At 48.4% G+C, this 17,971-nt stretch overlaps 1 protein-coding gene across 1 annotated transcript in view; it reads left to right on the top strand.

The window, feature by feature from the left end:
- Positions 1–17,971, top strand: part of FGFR2 (fibroblast growth factor receptor 2) — a 100,718-nt gene that overhangs the window by 80,780 nt on the left and 1,967 nt on the right. The window contains exons 11-17 of the mRNA XM_081267966.1: positions 1,085–1,206; positions 2,529–2,639; positions 4,129–4,319; positions 11,332–11,454; positions 11,992–12,062; positions 13,814–13,951; positions 15,351–15,456. Coding sequence (XP_081124092.1) covers positions 1,085–1,206; positions 2,529–2,639; positions 4,129–4,319; positions 11,332–11,454; positions 11,992–12,062; positions 13,814–13,951; positions 15,351–15,456 — 862 coding nt within the window. The remainder of the gene's footprint in view (positions 1–1,084; positions 1,207–2,528; positions 2,640–4,128; positions 4,320–11,331; positions 11,455–11,991; positions 12,063–13,813; positions 13,952–15,350; positions 15,457–17,971) is intronic.

Below are 17,971 nucleotides of genomic sequence, written 5' to 3'. Positions count from 1 at the left end.
CTTGTAGTAGCAGGGCAGTAGGACATAAATTAGCCATTTTTCCAATGCAAATGTTTATTTTCTGCCAAGATGTTAAATTTAATTTTAGCTCTGAATGGAAACAGGATGACCTCAACATAGCCTATGCTGCCCTCAGGTTTTTTTGGTTTTTGGTGGGTTTTTTTGTTGTTGTTTTTTTTTGCTGAACTTTTGCAAACCATTGTGTACTTACTTACCGGAAATACCGTTTACTAATGGCAGCTCAGTATTTTGCTGTTAGGCTTAAGAAACCACATTCAGAAGCATTCCAAAGACTGCATTTTGCTAGTTTCTGGAATGTCCAAGGGTGATATGTGGTCCTTCATGAAATGGGCACAGAGCTTCTGGGCTTAAAAATGTAACTTGTGAGGCTCACTTTGCAATTTCTTCCTTTGCACATAGTTGACCTAGAGGTGAGGAGTTTTCAGGATTAATTTCAGGTAGTCATAAGGATCTCTATCTAAACTTATGTCAAAAAAGGATGCTCCCCATTTTCTAGAATTTCTTCTTCCTGTAGTGACAAATTAAAGATTCCTTGAAACACATTTAAGATTCAGATCCTGTAACTTGGCAAGGAATGTGACCATAAAATCCACTGGTATTTGAATAATAGTGATCTTTTTTTTTTTTTTTTTTTAAAGCTGCCACTTTACAGGTTCAAAAAAAAAAAAAAAAAATAAGAACAACCTGAACATTTTTCTTTGGGACATTCGAAATTACAAATGTTTAATTGGCTCAAGATCTGAAGCACCTCGTTGTTGGCCCTTGGTGGTGGGGGAGAGGGGCACTGACCAGCTCCCTAGCAAGGGGGCCTTCCTTTCATAAAGAAAAGAAATCGAGAATACAAATGTGAAACCGAATAGCTGTTCCACCAGTAACTGACGTTCTCTGAAACGCCACTAAGAAAATACCCCAGCGCGTGTGTCCCTGAGTCTCATTAGTTCCATATGACAAGTGCGCCATGCTTTTGCAAGCTGCTGAAAGATTGTTATATTTAGTTCTGGCCTCTCCCTCGCTGCGCCCCTCCACCAGACGCTGTGTGCTAATCCCCTATTTACACATTTAGGCTGACGTTGGGCAAACCCCTGGGGGAAGGTTGCTTTGGGCAAGTGGTCATGGCGGAAGCAGTGGGCATCGACAAAGACAAGCCCAAGGAGGCGGTCACCGTGGCAGTGAAGATGCTGAAAGGTGAGTGGGGAGGCGGCGGGGGCGGGGCGCAGAGGGTCTTATCAAGAATGCCCCTTTTGTGGCATGTGAACTCTGTCACGGCAGGGGTCAGAGGGCACATAGTTGACCTAGAGGTTGAGGAGTTTTCAAGATAAATCAGCGTCCTGGACAGACTATTTATCTTGAGCCATGTGTACTTACCAAGAAAGAAAAGCCCCCTCTGTTCGCAAGTGGTGGCCGTCCAGGTTGAGTTGTCCTGGGGCTTCCTGCAGGTGACTGTGATTCTTCACCCGCTCTGTGTTTTTATGGGCTTAGAAAGTATCCACTCCTGGCCGATGGATTTAGATGGGGGTTGGCCCACTGGCTTCAGGACTCAAACTCGAGCTCACAGACAGAGAAATTGACATTGTAAGAGGGAACTAGAGGCTCGGGGAGTAGGACACCTTCTTTCTTTGCGAGGAGAGGAGCAGAAATGACTCCCGTCGGAGGAAGTCACTTAGAAGCTACAAAGGATCTAACAGAATCGGGGTTGGTGCAGAGACCCGGGTCGTGGGGACAGCAGCCAAGACATAAGCGCCCAGTTGCTGTCACTCGTGGGAACCTGAAGCGTGCACCAACCCTCTAAGCCGCTCCACGGGAGCTGGAAGAACTTTTAACCCTTAACTTATGCTCCTGAGCTGGTCTTTTATGAGAAGGGTTATAGGGAACAGTCACATTATCCTATTGTAGAGATGATGGAAAGGAGGTCCAAAGCCAGGTGTTTCTGTGGTTTCCCAGCGGAGAGGTCTGTCCTTGGGCTGCAGGATTTGCTGTTCTTGCTGGAGGTTTTTTTAAGATGGGAACTGGAGCCACTTTGAGTAGCTAATGGGAGCCACGGCCATTGGCCCGCCCAGGATGCTGCACACAGTTTACACACACAGTTGTGGGGAGCCTCCTGAGCCAACTTTGGGTGTTCCAAGGGCCACTGGGGTTGCGTTAGGAATTCTTGCTCTGGAGAAAATCTGTAGTGATTCTAAGATTCCTTATGTATGACAGAGGAGGGGATGGTTCACCGTAGAAAGAAACACTCTCATGTCTGTGATGTTTGCTTCAGAAGACTTGGGCTTAGGGTCACATGCCTTGTTTTAATCCTGACTGTTTGCTAGTGACCCCCGAAGAACCCTTTGACTCTGAACAGGGCACTCCTGTCCGGGCCTTTGTTCCTTTGCTGATAAAATGAGGGAGATGATTGGGGAAGTCTTTCCTGGTTCTGTGATTCAGTTTCAACCAAGAGTTTGGCCACTAACCGTGACAGCCCTCAAATCAGAGGAAATGTCTGATTGGTGGTCACCTACTATTCATAGATGATGCCACAGAAAAGGACCTTTCTGATCTGGTGTCAGAGATGGAGATGATGAAGATGATTGGAAAACACAAAAATATCATCAACCTTCTTGGAGCTTGCACACAGGACGGTGAGTAGGGGGAAAATGATTCCAGCTGTTCAGCCCACAGATGAGAGTTGGCGTCTTTCTAGAAGCAGTTGAGCTTCTGGATCCTGCTCCTGGGGTGCCTCATGTGCATGTTTATAGTTTTCCTTAAAACACCCTTTGTAAGATGTTCCCAGGCAGGGACACAAAGGGGGCTCTGTGCCTGGGGACTGGGGACAGGCGGGTGTCAGGTCCTGCTGTCTCTAGGTCATGATCCGTAGGGCCATTTTGGAAAGGGCAATCTCCTTATGTTTTTGTAAGTGTGAACATGAGACCCTGTGTTTGGCTGAGAAGTTCTTCCCTTGCGGTGGGAGTTGAGGAGCCCCATCCTGCTGTCAGCTATAGATAGTGGACTCTGAAGGAAAGAGGAGAGCAGTATGAAGGGGTGCCTCTTCCTCCGCGGAGGGATTCCCTGGCTGCTGCTGCTGAACATCTGCTGGCGCTTTGGGAACCAATTTGACAATAATCGATAAACTTGAAAATGCACATTTGTCTTGATAATTTTCCTTTAGGTCGACATTGGCAACTTATTTCCATGAGGTCAGTTGGAGATATTTTAGAGTCTTGTGGACCTTGTGGTCTCTGTGGAAACCACATGTCACTGCCATTGTACTGGGGGAGCAGCCTTAGTGCAGAAATGCACAGACCTGGTTGTGTATCAGTGAAAGTCAGTGACCCAGGCAGGCAGTGGGCAAGCTTTGACCTGCAGGCTCTGGTTTGCTGACCTTCCAGTCTGTGCCATGGAGAAGTATGGCAATGTGTAGGAGGAGACACACAGCCATGTTCCTTGCCCACTCAGTTATGGTGGATACAGCAACCTAAATGCCCACCAGTACAGAGAAGCAGAGGAAGGGTGGTATGGGAGATGGAACAGCGTGCTGTGCTGCTGTGGAAAGGAGGGATCAGCTTGGGCGGACGAGAATGACGTATGGGTGACATGTAGCCTCCCCAAGAGAATGTATCAGTGAAAATGTAACAAAGGTCTCTTTATTGCTCCTTTCTGTGACTAAAAATAATACATACATTTTATCAATACTAGATGTACGTAGAGTAGCTAAGATGAATTGGAAGTAAATAGTAGAGGGAGCAGATTTATGAGAGCCACTGCCCTCCATGATAGGGAGGTCACCGCCTCTCTGCTTCATTTCTTGAAGGCTTTTGAAGATGTCACCACCCAATGTTGATTCTCATTTGAAAAGATTAGAACACAGGTGTTCTATTTTCATGTGTGCTTTTCTGCATGTAAAAACTTAAAAAACAAACAAGCAAAAAATAAAACCACCCATGCTTGGCCGTGTGGCTCAGTGGTAGAGTCCTTACCCAGCACCTGGGTCTCCATCCTTAGCACTGCAGAAGCCACAGACGGCAACATGGCAGTGCCAGGTTGGGTACAGTAACTAGAGGCCCTTTGCTGAGTGGCCCCAGGGCAGATCCTGGCCCGCTGCCTCAGGAAGCGTGTCCTCTCTGTCAACAGGGCCACTCTATGTCATAGTCGAGTACGCTTCGAAAGGCAACCTCCGGGAGTACCTCCGAGCCCGCAGGCCGCCCGGCATGGAGTACTCCTATGACATCAACCGAGTGCCTGAGGAGCAGATGACCTTCAAGGACCTGGTGTCCTGCACCTACCAGCTGGCCAGAGGCATGGAGTACTTGGCTTCCCAAAAAGTGAGTCCTTCCCATTCCTCTCGGCTGGGGGAACGCCAATTAAAAGTGCCTTTGAAGGCGCTGGGCGGTGGGCTGTGCTCATTCTCTAGATCATGCCCTCGCATGTCTCGTGCAGGCTGGAAAGTATTTCTGGCCTTGTGCACATTCGAGTTGAACGAACTCTAAGGAGCAAAGCAGCCTCATAAACTCGTGGGGACGCTGCAGAGAGGGGCAGGAAAGACGTCTCTTCTCTGAGAGGGGGCTGGGTTTGGTGCTCTTGGGAATTCAGTGCCCCTGGTGGAGGGTGACTGGCCCAGGGGCGTTTCCTGTCATCCTGATGTGGGACTTTTTGTTTTATTTTATTTGGGCTTCATTTGTTTTGTAGTCACTGAGTGTGGGGACATGGACTTTGGGTGATGTGTTTAGGATTTTGAGTTTGATGTGGCCTTAAGTATGCTAAGAAGAGAGATCAAGTGAAAGGGTATTTTAGTAACACAGAATCCTGGACATCTGAGTTCATTTTGGCTTCTTTGGTGAGTGACCCTCTGTGGTCAGAAGTTGGCCAGGTCCCCCGAGGTAAATCGTTGGCATTCCATGCATGCCACTTTCAAAGGAACTTGAAACATGTGAGTTATTCTGGAAGCAGTTAAGCAGGTACCCAGATGTGCTCGGGGGCATTTCAGGGGACCTAAGACACCCTTCCTCAGCCCACATTCAGGGAGGGGTGCAGAGACCCCCTCCTCAGGCAACATGAGCTCCACTCCTCTCTGCTGGGAAATATGATGTAGCATCAGGAACTTCCTGGGAACCCAGAAAGCTGAGGTCTGGTGGGTGTGGACCTCTGTCACCTGGGGGCCTGGTCTGCTTGGATGGTCACAAACCTGGATCCCCACAGGGCCTTGTGAGTCTGATGTGTGAAGTGGACGGGAGGGGCAGCCGTGCTGCAGCCCTGGTCTCCGCCCTGGGTCCTGTGGGTTCTGTCTTTGTTTTGTGTTTTATTGACATTGTTTTGATTTTTAAAAAATATTTTAAGTTAATATTCCAGAGAGTTCAGAGCTCAAAACTTTTCCAGATTTCTCCCTATAAAATCTCTTAGTATATAGGTTTTGGGAAACTAACTGAAACAGTTTTGAGTCCTGTGATTTTGCATGTGCATGTAAGCAGGGGAGTTTGCCAATCAGAACATCTCGGGCATCTGGAAACAGGTCCGGGATGCTGGCATTTGACAAGACATGGCTTCAAAGTGTCAATGTCACAAGAGACAAAAAGTGCCAGGGAGATCATTCCAGAGTAAAGGAGGCTAAAGAGATGGCAGCCAGGTGTGAGAGTGGACTTGGATAGGTTCCTTTGGGGTGGGAGGTGGGGCCAGCTTTTACAAAGGACATTGTGCACAATTAAACTTGAGCTCGGCCTGTGTCTTAGGTAATGTTACTGTGTCAAAGCTGAATTTGGGGCAACAGTGCAACTGTGTTAAGGTGGGAGACACAGGTCAAGTGGCTCGTGTCCAAAATAAGTGTTTGAGACTCTGGATGTTTTCCAGAGTTTAGAATATTTCCATACACCTTTGAAGGAAAGACCCAAATCTAAACACAAAATGCACATGAGAGCCTAAAGGTATCGTTATACAACATTTTTATTAATTTTGTGCATAAGCCCAAGTTTTATAGTATGGAATTTTTCACCTGTGTCATGTCAATACTCAAAATGCTTTGGATTTTAGATTTCCAAATTAGGTATGTTCACCCTGTAAATGCTGAAGAATTTAGGTGTGAAGCGTTAGTGACACAACTTTTAAAGAGCTGAGAGGTAAAGTAACAGAGTGTGTGTGTGTGTGTGTGCGTGCACGTGCTGAATACAAAGAGAGAAGGCAAGCAGGTGAGAATAATAAGCAAGTTTGGTGACCCTGGTTATCCATTGCACTATTTCACCTTTTCTGAAATATTTGCAGTATTTCAGATAGAACACTGGGGGCACAGTCTAGCTGGAGGCAGCCTGGTCACTTGTGGGCCTGGTCTCTCCCAGCTGTCCCTAGGTGGGAGATGGGAGAGGCACAGGGTGCTACTGCTCATACAAAATGGTGGGAGGACTGGCTTCAGCATTTTATGCAGTCCTTCAACTCAGCAGGGTTCCCTGGAAGCCTCAAGCCCTAGTCAGAATGGATGAAGCCCTTGACCTCTTGCATCGGGACCCAGGAGTGATTTCCAATTAACGTGAAAATAAAAATTAGTATGTAAACAACAACAGCAAAAACCCTGAATGCAAACGGTGTGATAAGGCCCCATGCATTCAGGGCCTTAAGGCCCCATGCAAGGGGCCAGAAACCATTAAGGGAGAGGAACAGGGTCAGGAGTGTGCTTTACAGATGGCTCTTCCTGTTGCCTGCATGGCAGATGGAAAACACCAAGTCCTGTGGAAGTTGCCGGTAGGTATGGGCCAGGGCTTAGTGGGGCCCAAGACACTGACCGAAGTTGCTAGTATGATTTCAGACTTATTTTGCTGTGAGGATAGTGACTTGATTAGGTCCAGGGAGAGGAGCAGCCAAGGATGGCTTCTGATTTCCAGCTTGAGAAACTGGACGTGGTCCAGCTTTCCAAGGTGAAGAAGACTTGGGAATTGGGAGGCAGGGCAGGGATGGGCTTTGGTGGAAAACCCAGAACTCGGGTATCCCAGAGCCATTCAAAGGGAGGTGTCCAACATGCCGCAGATGCAGACCCATGGACTGGGCAGGCAACTGGAAGGCTGCGGAAGAAGGTGGTTTCAAGCTGTGATAGCGAATCAGTTACCTAGAGGGAAACCTAGAAGAAGATGAGAGTGGGACCCTGGGAAAACTCAAATCCCAAGACTGGTGAAAAGCCCAGGAGGCAGTGGAGGCTGAGCAGGCCCTGACCGAGATTCAAGGGGGAAGCAGAGGCCCCAAAGGAGGGCTTCAGGAAGGGGGAGAGGTGGACTGTGAACCCTTACCCCAAGGAGTTAGGACCCTCTGGGTTAAACAGAAAGCTTGGAATCAGTGCTCAGAAGGAGTAGAGAAGCACCCGTGTTGAGTCTGACAGCAAAGCCAGTGGCAGCCTCACACCACCTAACCTGTGCACCCCAAGCCCTTCTTGGTTTGGAGTTGTTAGTAGAGTGAAGAGAACTAGGAGTCAAATGAACTTTGCAAAATGTGCAAACATTGTAAAACGCGTGAGAACATGTTAGGACGACAGTGGGAGGGTGGATTCCTCATAGATGGGGTTGGGATGGCCGTAGCTGCTGTTGTGACTCATCAGTGACTACCTTTTGAGAGCCCACCATTGGTCAGGCACGGTGTCAAGCACCTGGCTTACAGGATCCTACATAACTAAGCCTTGGAACAATTTGCGATCGGTGGGACTAAGATCCCAGTTTTATAAGTAAGGGTGCTGAGGACTGTTGGAAAGTGACAGGAAGGAAGGCTCTGATCCCAAGCATGGCAGTGAGACCTGTAGGCCCCCAGGGTAACGTGGCTGGTCCTGGAACTAAGTCTTCTGGTCCTCTACCCAGCCGTGCCCGGCTCTCAGGCAATCTCTACCTCCCTCTGGACTCAAGCAGGACCAAGGAGAGTCCTGTTCTGGGGCTTTAGTTAGTAACCGGGTGAGCTCACTCCTTGGTTTTTCAGAAGAACCCAGAGTCAAAGGGACATAATGTTTCCTTGGGGCATGGCATGGGTCCAAAGTCCCTGGACCAGGACTGCCTGTAGTTAAAGACATTGGAATAGATGGGAAGGGTGGGAGATGAAGATATTAAGAATGTTCCCCTTGGGTAGGAAAGATGGTGGAATGAGATGGACGTCATTACCCTAGGTACATGTATGATTGCACAAATGATGCGACTCTACACTATGTACAACCAGAGAATTGAAATGTTGTGCTCCATTTGTGTACAATGAATTGAAATGCATTCCGCTGTCATGTACAACTAAGTAGAACAAATTTTAAAAAATAAATATATTAAAAAAAAAAAAAAAGAATGTTCCTCTTAGGAATCGCCTGCTTCCAGACCCAGAAGGTTCATTCCTTACGGTGGAGAATGAGGAAGCAGGAGAAGGGTCCTATCCTGCCTACTACCTATCTACAGCCTCCCACTCACAGCTAAGAGATGGCCTTGTTAGAGACCCACTCCCTGGAAGGAGGGGCGGAGGGCAGCTCAGCAGACCATTCTCTGTGCTCGGTGCTGGGAATACTGAGGTCACACACAGTGCCTGCTTCACGCAGCTGTCAATGGTGTGGGGAGTATGCAGGTGTGTTGGCCTTTCCACACGGTGACAAATACCTGGGAAAAACAACTTAGAGGAAACAAGGTTTATTGGCTCAAGGTAACTGAGGTTTCAGCTCAGGATTGGCGGCTGCATTGCTCTGGACCTAAGGTGAGGCTGACCATCATGGTGGTCCCACCAGGAGTCCATTTAGATTCTCTTAATGCATCCAATGGATGTATCCATCGATGAGGTCAGAGCCCTGTGATCTAGTCATTCCCCCAAAGCTCTGGATGGTGCTGCGTTGCTTCAGCACCCGATCTTTTGGGGGACTTTGCAGATCCGGGTGGGGGTGCAGAGGGAGTCCACAAGTAAAGCACCACTAGGGAGCATGTGGTAACAGGGTGCAGTTCGTCAGGGGGTGTTTGGCCTTACACAGTTTATAAACTCCTTGCTATTTTGAGTTCAAAGCACATATTTTTCTTTTGTAACCAAATTACACATCCAGTTTAGCTTCCAGAGTGTTAAACCCAAGCGGGTTGGATTTTCCTATTAAGCAGGCCCATCGCCCCATCTCGGAGGCGTCCTGGGGTGTTAGCTTTCCTTCCTGAGCGACCCTTTTCCTGTAGGAGAGGGAATGCCAAACTGTCTCGGGCCCTAATTGTATAAATAGTCAGCTCTTTGGGCTGGAGAACAACTCAGATTTCTGTGAATGATGGGGTCTGGCTTGCTTTAAATTATTTTCCCTTTTCTGGCTCTGGTTCCAAGTCTTCTGTTCAGCCTGGTGGGGCCTTTGGTGTGTCCAGGCTCCCCAGGAAGAGGGGTGTCCGAGCTGGACAAGGTGGTGGCAGTAGCCCTAGGCAGCATCTCTTCCCAGTCGAGCCCTGATGTGTGGTCGGGGCCCAGTGCAGGGGAAGCTGGATTCTCCTGACCACACGGCTTGCCAAACTCACAGCACGTGTTGGAGGCAGCGTACCACCGGGAGAGTTTGGCCCGGGGCTTGGAAGTTCAATTTGAAGAGGCCTCCAGACCAGGAAGGCGGCCCCAGCCACGCGGGTCTGCAAGCAGCTCTGGGAGTGCTCATGTTCCCTGCCCCTGTCTGGCCGGGGACGCACAGACTTGGTGGCTTTCCTGCTTCCCCATTTCTGAACTCAGCTGTCCCACGGAAGCAAGTAAACACAAGGACTAGCTGGGGATGTGGACAGACTAAAATAATCCTTAATTCCTATTTCCAAAGTGGTTTGGCTCTTTTTTAAGTGCCCGTCTAAGTGTGGCCCCTGGTCCAGTGGATTGGTCAGACTCTCGGCGTCATGTGACAGTCACCCTTTATTGGTAACCTGCCTAAAGGCATTTGATGGTATTGTTGACTTGCTTCTTTGTGCCTTACCTCTCCCCAAATTACAGGGTGATGATTCGGGACCCTAATTACCAGGTAACCATGATGAAATCGTGGTATGTTAGAGTGCAGGTAAAACTCTAGCAAGGGCATTTCATTTGTAGGAAGGAAACACAGAAGTTAGAATAGCTAGGCCTTTCTGAGACCAGAGGGACTCCCAGGAAGCATCGGCCCTCACCATCAGTCCCCCTAGCAAGCCCTGTAGCCAGAGCCTGCGTCCCTGTGCGGGCCAGGTGTTCTGACAGACAGGGCTAAGGGCCTGGATAGATGGGGAATGCTGCAACACAAACCTCTCAGGGGCAAAACTGTCTGCGTCTAAAACACAGGGAAGGGAGGGAGAGGAGTCGGCTGAGTTTGAAGCATGGAGAACAGGCAGTGTGGCAGTCCACAGGGGGTGGGCAATGACCACAGCCTGCACTGAGGGGTCAGCAGTAAGGTGGCAAACTGGAGAGGCACTTTGGAGTTGGAATCAACAGGACTTGGGTGTAAAGGATGCTGGTTTGTCCCTTTCTGATTGAGAGAGACAAAAGGAATAAGAATCAGGGGAGTAGAAACTTGAACCTTGACACCGCTGTAGAAATGTCCCACAGTGAGTTGAAAATGAGAACATGGGTCTCGGGGGAGGTCGGAGTGGAGAGGGGAATTTGTGACCATTTTTATACATCATCTAGGATTTGACACTGTGAGGGTAGATAGAGATGCACAGACGCAATGGGGCACTTTGTCTACTTTTGGGAGACAGAGGAAAAGATGAGCCAACCACAGAGTCAGAGAGTGTCCAGGAGAGAAAGAGAATGAGTCAAGAGCAAGGGGAGGGAGAGCGGGGCTTAGGGAAGGGACAGTTTTCAAAAATGAGCAAGCGGTCAGAGAGGAAGAACTTGGGGGGTTTCAAGGGCCGCTGGATCTGGCAGTGGAGAGCTGATTCATCCTTTTTAGGAGGAGCAGGGAACACGTCATCTGTGGAAAGGGAATACCAAAGTTGTAATTGTAGACCTTCTGAGACCAGAGTTGTATCAGGTCAGAGCGTCAGAGAAGGGACCGGACCAGGAGGTAAAGATTGATGCTGGGGTGAAGCAGCCCTTCTCAAAGTGGGTTTAAGGATCAGGTGTTGGGATGGCAGGTGTGGACACTCCAGTGCCATTCTGTGTGCTGGAAGGAGGACCCAGGTGCGTCAGGGCTACTGGTGAAAGAGCGTGGTCTTGGAATGACCAGGGCCTTGGCTTAGTTACTTATTCACAATTAGAAAATAAATACCAGAGTCGTGCTGGGGGCTCTTGGGTGGTCTCAGCTGACCAGCTTCATCTTTGGAAGATGGAACAACCAGTTTTTGACTTGAAATGTATGTTCAGTCTGCATTTTAAGAAATGAGCCTGTATTTTCTTTCACTTCTTTGAAACATTTTGAAATTTGTTTTTTCTTGATTTCAGTGCATTCATCGGGATTTAGCAGCCAGAAATGTATTGGTAACAGAAAACAATGTGATGAAAATAGCAGACTTTGGACTGGCCAGAGACATCAACAATATAGACTATTACAAGAAGACCACGAATGTGAGTCTAGGTAGTCAGGGGAGAGGGGACGGGGGGCAGAGAAGGGTTCCAGGTTCCTGGCGTTTGGAGCTGAAAGGAGCTTCCGCCCCTCATTCCTGTTTGTTGGCCATACTCTTCACAAACTCTCAATAAGCAAATTCAGGCAATAATTCAGGATGATCTTAGTCAACGCGAAACATTTTTTTATCCTGAGTAAGCAGGAGCCTCCAGGCGTTTAACATGACTCTTGTCTGTCAAGAACTTTCATAGCACAGAACAGAGCCTGGAAGTTACGGGGTTAATTTTTGTCTAGGACCTGGCCAGGGTGTGTCTGTGCAGGGGATAAATGGTATTGAGAATCCAAGGAGATGGCAAGTTATTACCGCACCCAAAGCTGACATGTTACGTCCGGTCCTAGTTGGAGCTTGTCTCTGTCCTGACCACTGACCCTGACCCAGGGAAACCATTAGGTTCCACCTCCTGGCTACAGTGCATCCCGTCGAGCCTGCTGCCATAGTTTTAATCTGTGGGTTTGTACGTTTTCTTCCACCCTCGCAGGGGCGGCTTCCTGTCAAGTGGATGGCTCCCGAAGCCCTTTTTGACAGAGTGTATACACACCAGAGTGACGTGTAAGTGACCTCCGTTCTCTGGCTATTTCGTGGGGTCGGTCACAGGAACAGGGCATGTTCTTCCTCTGTCTTCATCCTTTGGTGGCCACTACGTTGCACACGTTCATGGAAGGCCTCAGAGAGCGCAGATGTTGTAGTAGGCTGGTAACCAGGGCTCTGTTACTAGTCTGCCACCTTCAAAGAGCACAGGAGGTGAAATCGCCTACCTCCCCCTGCTGGAGCGAGGTGACCCTCCCACGCCCCCAGCGGTGTGCACCTGTAGAGCTGCTGTCCAGATTGCCAATCCAATCCGCAGCTGCCACTCTCTTCAGTCCCTTAAAGTAGTACCTGCACCCTCCCTGCTCAGGGGGCTTGTGTGCTCCCCACCCAGGTTTGTCCTTGGGGGACACTTGAGTGAGGCAGAGTCGGCTCAGAAGATCTCCACCTTGGCTGCTCACTGGGATGACTCTTAAAAAATCTGGTCTGGTCTTAGTCTCTTTTAGAAATATAGTAGAAATTACATAATGTTTCTGTTATGCACTTAAAAATGCAGTTAGGATCAGGAAATTCAGTTGAAAGATCTTGCTACCTTTGGGAGAAGCTGGGTGAAAGGGACTATTTTTTTGCAAGTTTCTGGGAGTCTATAATTATTCCAAAGGAAAAAGTTGTATTTTTATTTTATTTATTTATTTTTGTGGTACTGAGGATTGGACTCAGGGGCACTCCACCACCAAGCCACATCCCCAGCCCTATTTTGTATTTTATTTAGAGACGGGGTCGCACTGAGTTGCTTAGCGCCTCACTTTTGCTGAGGCTGGCTTTGAACTCTCGATCCTCCTGCCTCAGCCTCCTGAGCCTCTGGGATTACAGGCGTGTGCCATCATGGCTGGCCTGTTTTTGTTTTGTTTTGTTTGTTTGTTTGCTTTAAAGTCATTTGGTCTGTTTTTCCCGTGTGAGCAGGATTCTTGGGGTAGGCCTGGACTCTTCCAGCAGGGTTGACCCACTTGGCAACTCGGGCAGGAAGGGTCCTAATTCCCGTTTGTGCCATGAGCAAACTGAAGCCCAGTGGCTCCTTCTGCCTACATCATGCTTCTGCTTCTGCCCCATAGAAAGCCAGGAACAGTTTCATTCCCAAACCCGACCAGCAGAGAGTCAGTAAGGACAGTTTCCAGAGCTTCGGTGACACAGGTTAAACCTGTGGTTCTCTGCTTGATGGCCCCAGGGATTAAGTCCCCTGAACTAGGCTAAAAAAAAAATCTAGGTCTCTAAGAAGCCTGTGTGAATGTACCCTGTGGTGTGTCCTGGTGAAACTCAGGTGGGCACAGCATTCTCCCATCCTGACCCTGGCCCTGCACCAACTCCTGCGCCATCTTAGTAAGTCACAGAGCGTCTGCTGAGGGCACTCTACCAGCCATTCTCAGAACAGTCTTGCTGGTCTTACTGTGTCAGCTGCTGGTACTGCTGAATCACAGTCCTTGTGTCAGGCACACCGGGAAGAGTGAAAGGAGCAGAGGCCTTTGGAGTTTAGGAGTGGAGATCCTGTGTCTCTAGTGCCATGTTTGAGACCAGGAACTTTTAAGAGCAATGGAAAATTCCATCAAGAGTACCCCAGCCCTCCCTGTCCAAGGAGCCTCCTTGGAGCAGGAAGGGGCACGTGGGGTGAGTCGCAGGAGGGCTCGTTTATCTGTGAATGCGAGAAGTGGGCAGGTGTTTTATTTTTTTCCTGCCGTTTGGATGGGTCAGTCATGCTGTGTTTTCTCTTTTCTTTGCAGCTGGTCCTTTGGGGTGTTAATGTGGGAGATCTTTACCTTAGGGGGCTCGCCCTACCCAGGGATTCCCGTGGAGGAACTTTTTAAGCTGCTGAAGGAAGGACACAGGATGGATAAGCCAGCCAACTGCACCAATGAGCTGTAAGGCCATTTCTCCCCACCGGGCCTGCTGCCACAACAACCACCCTTCTGAGTCACCTCCGTTTCCTAAAGCCCCAATTCTCTAAAGATGCTCTGAGAAGAGTTGCTGAAGGTGTCCGTGCTCAGTCCCAGAGCTGAGATAGCTACTCCGGCCACCGCACCTTGTCCAAAAGAAAGAGTAGCCTCCTGCGGTGCACAGAGGGCAGGTGGCTGCCTGGGCGAGCGCAGAGCCAGCTGGAGTGATCTTCCTGGGGTGCCTCCTGTGCCTCAAGGGACAGGAAGGTGCCTGGGTCAGGTAGCGAACTAGGAAGCCATGGGGCCACCCTCACAAAGCCGAGATGCTTTTGCCAGCCTCAGCGTGGCAGGTGGACAGAGTGGGTGTTTCTGAAGCACCTTTGACCCCTGACAGCCGCCACTGCAGATTGACATCAACCACACTTGCTCAGAGCTGATAGCTAGTGTCTGCAAACCCAGGTTTCACTCACATCTTAGCGCAGAGAACTAAAAATCCTCAGGGTACCGCATCTGACCATAAAACCAGTAGCTGATTTCTAGAAAAATCCACCTCGCACTGTAAGTGGAGTTACATTGTGTCAGTGATGTGTGCCTTGTGCAATAGAAGTGGCACTGGGAAAAGGAGGCTGTCTCCCCTCTAGCCCTGGGGTGAACTAAGAGCAGCGATTGTCCCAGAGACTGCGCTCCATTGTGCGTCTTTTCACGGGGATTTGATGTCAGTAATCCCATGAGTGCTTTTAGGTGTACAGTGGGTATCTGGTGAATGACCACATTTTAGAGCGTATTATATAAAGGCATTTATTGTGCTCCTTGTCGTTCCTCTTGCCTTTCCTAATGCAGAGGGTCTGTTGAAACTCCCCATCAAGATAAGGCCAGGAACATTGGTCTCTGCGAGAGTTAATCAGGAAGTCAGCGTGCAGCCCATCGGGGCAGATGGGCCCCTGAAACCCTTGGCTTAAAGTTGTGGTTTTCACACTTTATTTTGTTTTAAACTAAGGAACCTTTGTCAATTGGAATCTTTAAAACAAAACCCAGAGTGTATTCAGCAACGTGTTCAGGGCGGAAGGCTAGAGACCTAGCGGCACCCGTCTCCTCCCTTGACCTCCAGAAGGGCCTTGAAATCAAGAGGCCGTGGCGACGTCACAGGGGTGCCTAGCTAGATGGCTTCCTAGGACATTTTGGGTGAAGTGATATTTTTGTAAGTCCAAGTGCCTTTTGGAGGAAGCAAGCACTGAGTCCTTGAATAGTGACCGACTCCCTCCTCACTGAGTGGCTTGAAAGGTTCTGGTACCTTTTCATTACTCAGGGCACCTCTGCATGTTCCTGTTAAAGCTGACGTAGCCTAGTGCTTAAACCAGCTCACCAGGGGCCCGTCTCTTGCCAGGTACATGATGATGAGGGACTGCTGGCACGCTGTGCCCTCACAGAGACCGACGTTCAAGCAGTTGGTGGAGGACCTGGATCGAATCCTCACTCTCACAACCAATGAGGTAAGAACCTCCTTCCAGAAGCTCCAGGGGCCTTGCCCAGCTCAGGAGAGAAGCTCAGCTTCAAAGCACAAGCTTTTTCAGAAGTGTACTTGGTGAATTCTGATTAATGAAACCAAAGATGGAGGCCAAAGATGGAGGCTGCCCAGCGGTGGCTGCTGGTGGCTTGTGGCTGGGATGGAGGGAGAAGAAGTGTTCAGCTGCTGCATTTTGGTGTGGAGGGAGGGAGCTCAGGCTTTGTGCTCACCAAGTCTGTGTGAGAGCAGCTGATGCCCTGTCGCTGACCCTGGATGGCACCTAGTGAGTCCTTCTGTGTGACCGATGCTGTCGTGGGTGATCTCAGCTGGCAGGGGCTGTGGCTCGCACCTCCTTTTTGTGCATGTAAACACACACAGCCTCCTATGGGGAGTGACCATTAGGAATTTTAGTGAAAACTGGTACCTGTTGGTTAAAGTGGTTATTTTCTCCAAAATATTTGTGATCTATGTCCACCAAAGAAATACTTTGTGTCACTCGATACCCAATCCAGAGAGTGAGTGGTCTTTAGGGCTATGGCACGAAAGTGTGGTTATGCTCTGAGCAGGAAAGATGATAAAACTTCGGAGTCCAGGAGAAGCCCCCGGGGGAGAAATTAGTAATGAATGAAATTTGAGATATTTAATGAGGATGTAGGAACAGTATTCCCTCACATGGGGAAAAAAACCAAAACAACCCCAGAGTACACAGAGTACACAGTTGTCTTTGGAGCCACAAAATGTTAACATCTCCCAAATATGTTAGACCAATTATACATTTAATTTTTAATGAACAGGTTTACAGGGATTTTTTTTTTTAAATAAAAATACAGTCGAATGGACTGATACGAAGCTCAACTCAGCAACTTTTATCTTGTGCGTCTGACTGTGGCTTGTGCCGAATAAAGGGAGAGATTGCATTTAAATGAATGCAGCTGACCTTCAGAAGTTGAAAGAATGGAATGGTTCAAGGGCGGGGGGTAGGAGGGGGGACACCAACTTTCTTCTCCTGCCAAAATTGTTGTTTCTAGCATAAGTTCCTTTAACCCTCGACTTGGAATCCACTGATATTCCTATTTTTTTTTCCTATCAGATCTGAAAGTTTATGGCTTCATTTAGAAGCCGGAGAAAGCACTAAAGTTCTCTTTTAATGATCCCATGTCCCTGCTCCACGTTACACATTTATATATTTACATTTAAAGAGGGATCCGTTCATACTGAAATTTATGTGTAGTATCCTAAAATAAAAAAAGCAGAATGCCATATTGTCTAACGGATATAAAAATCAAAGTTTCTCTTTCCTTCTGAAAATCATTACCATATGCTCAAGAAAAATGGTTCCATTTAGGACAAAATTTCATTTTTATCATTGTAAGCAAAAAGTCCTCTTTTGATGTGGTGGGCGTGTTGGTTTCTAGTGGTGCGGTTCATACTGTGGTGTTGTTGGAACTGACACATCCCCTTTCTTGGATGAGGACTCTTTCTCTTGCCAGCCCTGGTGATGAATTATAGTGGGTTTTTATTTTTCCCCGTCTTTTAAAACATATAGTCGCCAACATTCCGTGGGCTCTTTTCTGATAACGCCAAGGCTGTTTCTGCTGTGGTCTGCACTTTTTAGTCCCCTCTGGGTGAAACCACATGTCACAGAAACAGGGTTGGCTTCTGGGCGTATGAGCAGAACCACCGGCGTGCCAGCTCAGTTGAGGCAGCGAGACTGAGAAAGTCCCCATTTAGAAATCTTCCCCTGGCTTCAGAGCGGGGTCAGCACACGCTTTCTGCCAAGGTCCAGAGAGTAAATATTTTCAGCTTTGAGGGCCATATGGTCTCTGTCGAAACTCTGCCATCATAGCCTGAAAGCAGCTACAGACTGTATGTAAATAAATGGGTGTCTGTGTTCTACTAAAACTTTATGGACCCTGAAATTGGAATTGTTATGAATTGTATATCATTTTATGTCATTTAAGTGCCGTAAGATATTACTCTTCTTTTGAGGTTTTCCATCCATGTACAAATGTTAGCAACTGTCCTTAGCTCTCGGGCTGCGTGAGAGCAGGCCACCAGCTCTTGCCCAGGCCTGGGTGAAGGAGGGCCTATTCTTCTGGATGTAGGGGTACCTCAGCAGCCACACCAAGGTGGTGCTTTGGGGAATCTCAGACCTTCAGAACTCTGAAACTGGACCTCCATTTCCCTAAGCCTCCCCTTAGTGGCCCACTGTGGATCTAACGTGCATGAGTGGATCCAAGCCTTTTTTTAGTGGCCCACTGTGGATTTAACGTGTATGAGTGGATCCAAGCCTTTTTTTGAAACCTGTTTACATTTTCAACCAAGCGAGCTTCTGAGAGTAATGAATTACATCTGTTAAATTACGTGCTGAATGAAGAAGTGTTCCCCTTAAATTGTCCTAGAAACTATAATAGTAAGATGTAATTCAGGAGATAAATATTCATGATCTCATTAGGCAAAGGGGTCCCGGGGACCGTGTCCTATTAGGTGTTTCTATTCTG

This window comes from Spermophilus citellus (genome assembly GCF_964194105.1).
Source record: "Spermophilus citellus genome assembly, chromosome: 15".
Classification (NCBI taxonomy): Eukaryota; Metazoa; Chordata; class Mammalia; order Rodentia; family Sciuridae; genus Spermophilus; species Spermophilus citellus.
This window is presented reverse-complemented; position numbering and strand designations above follow the sequence as displayed.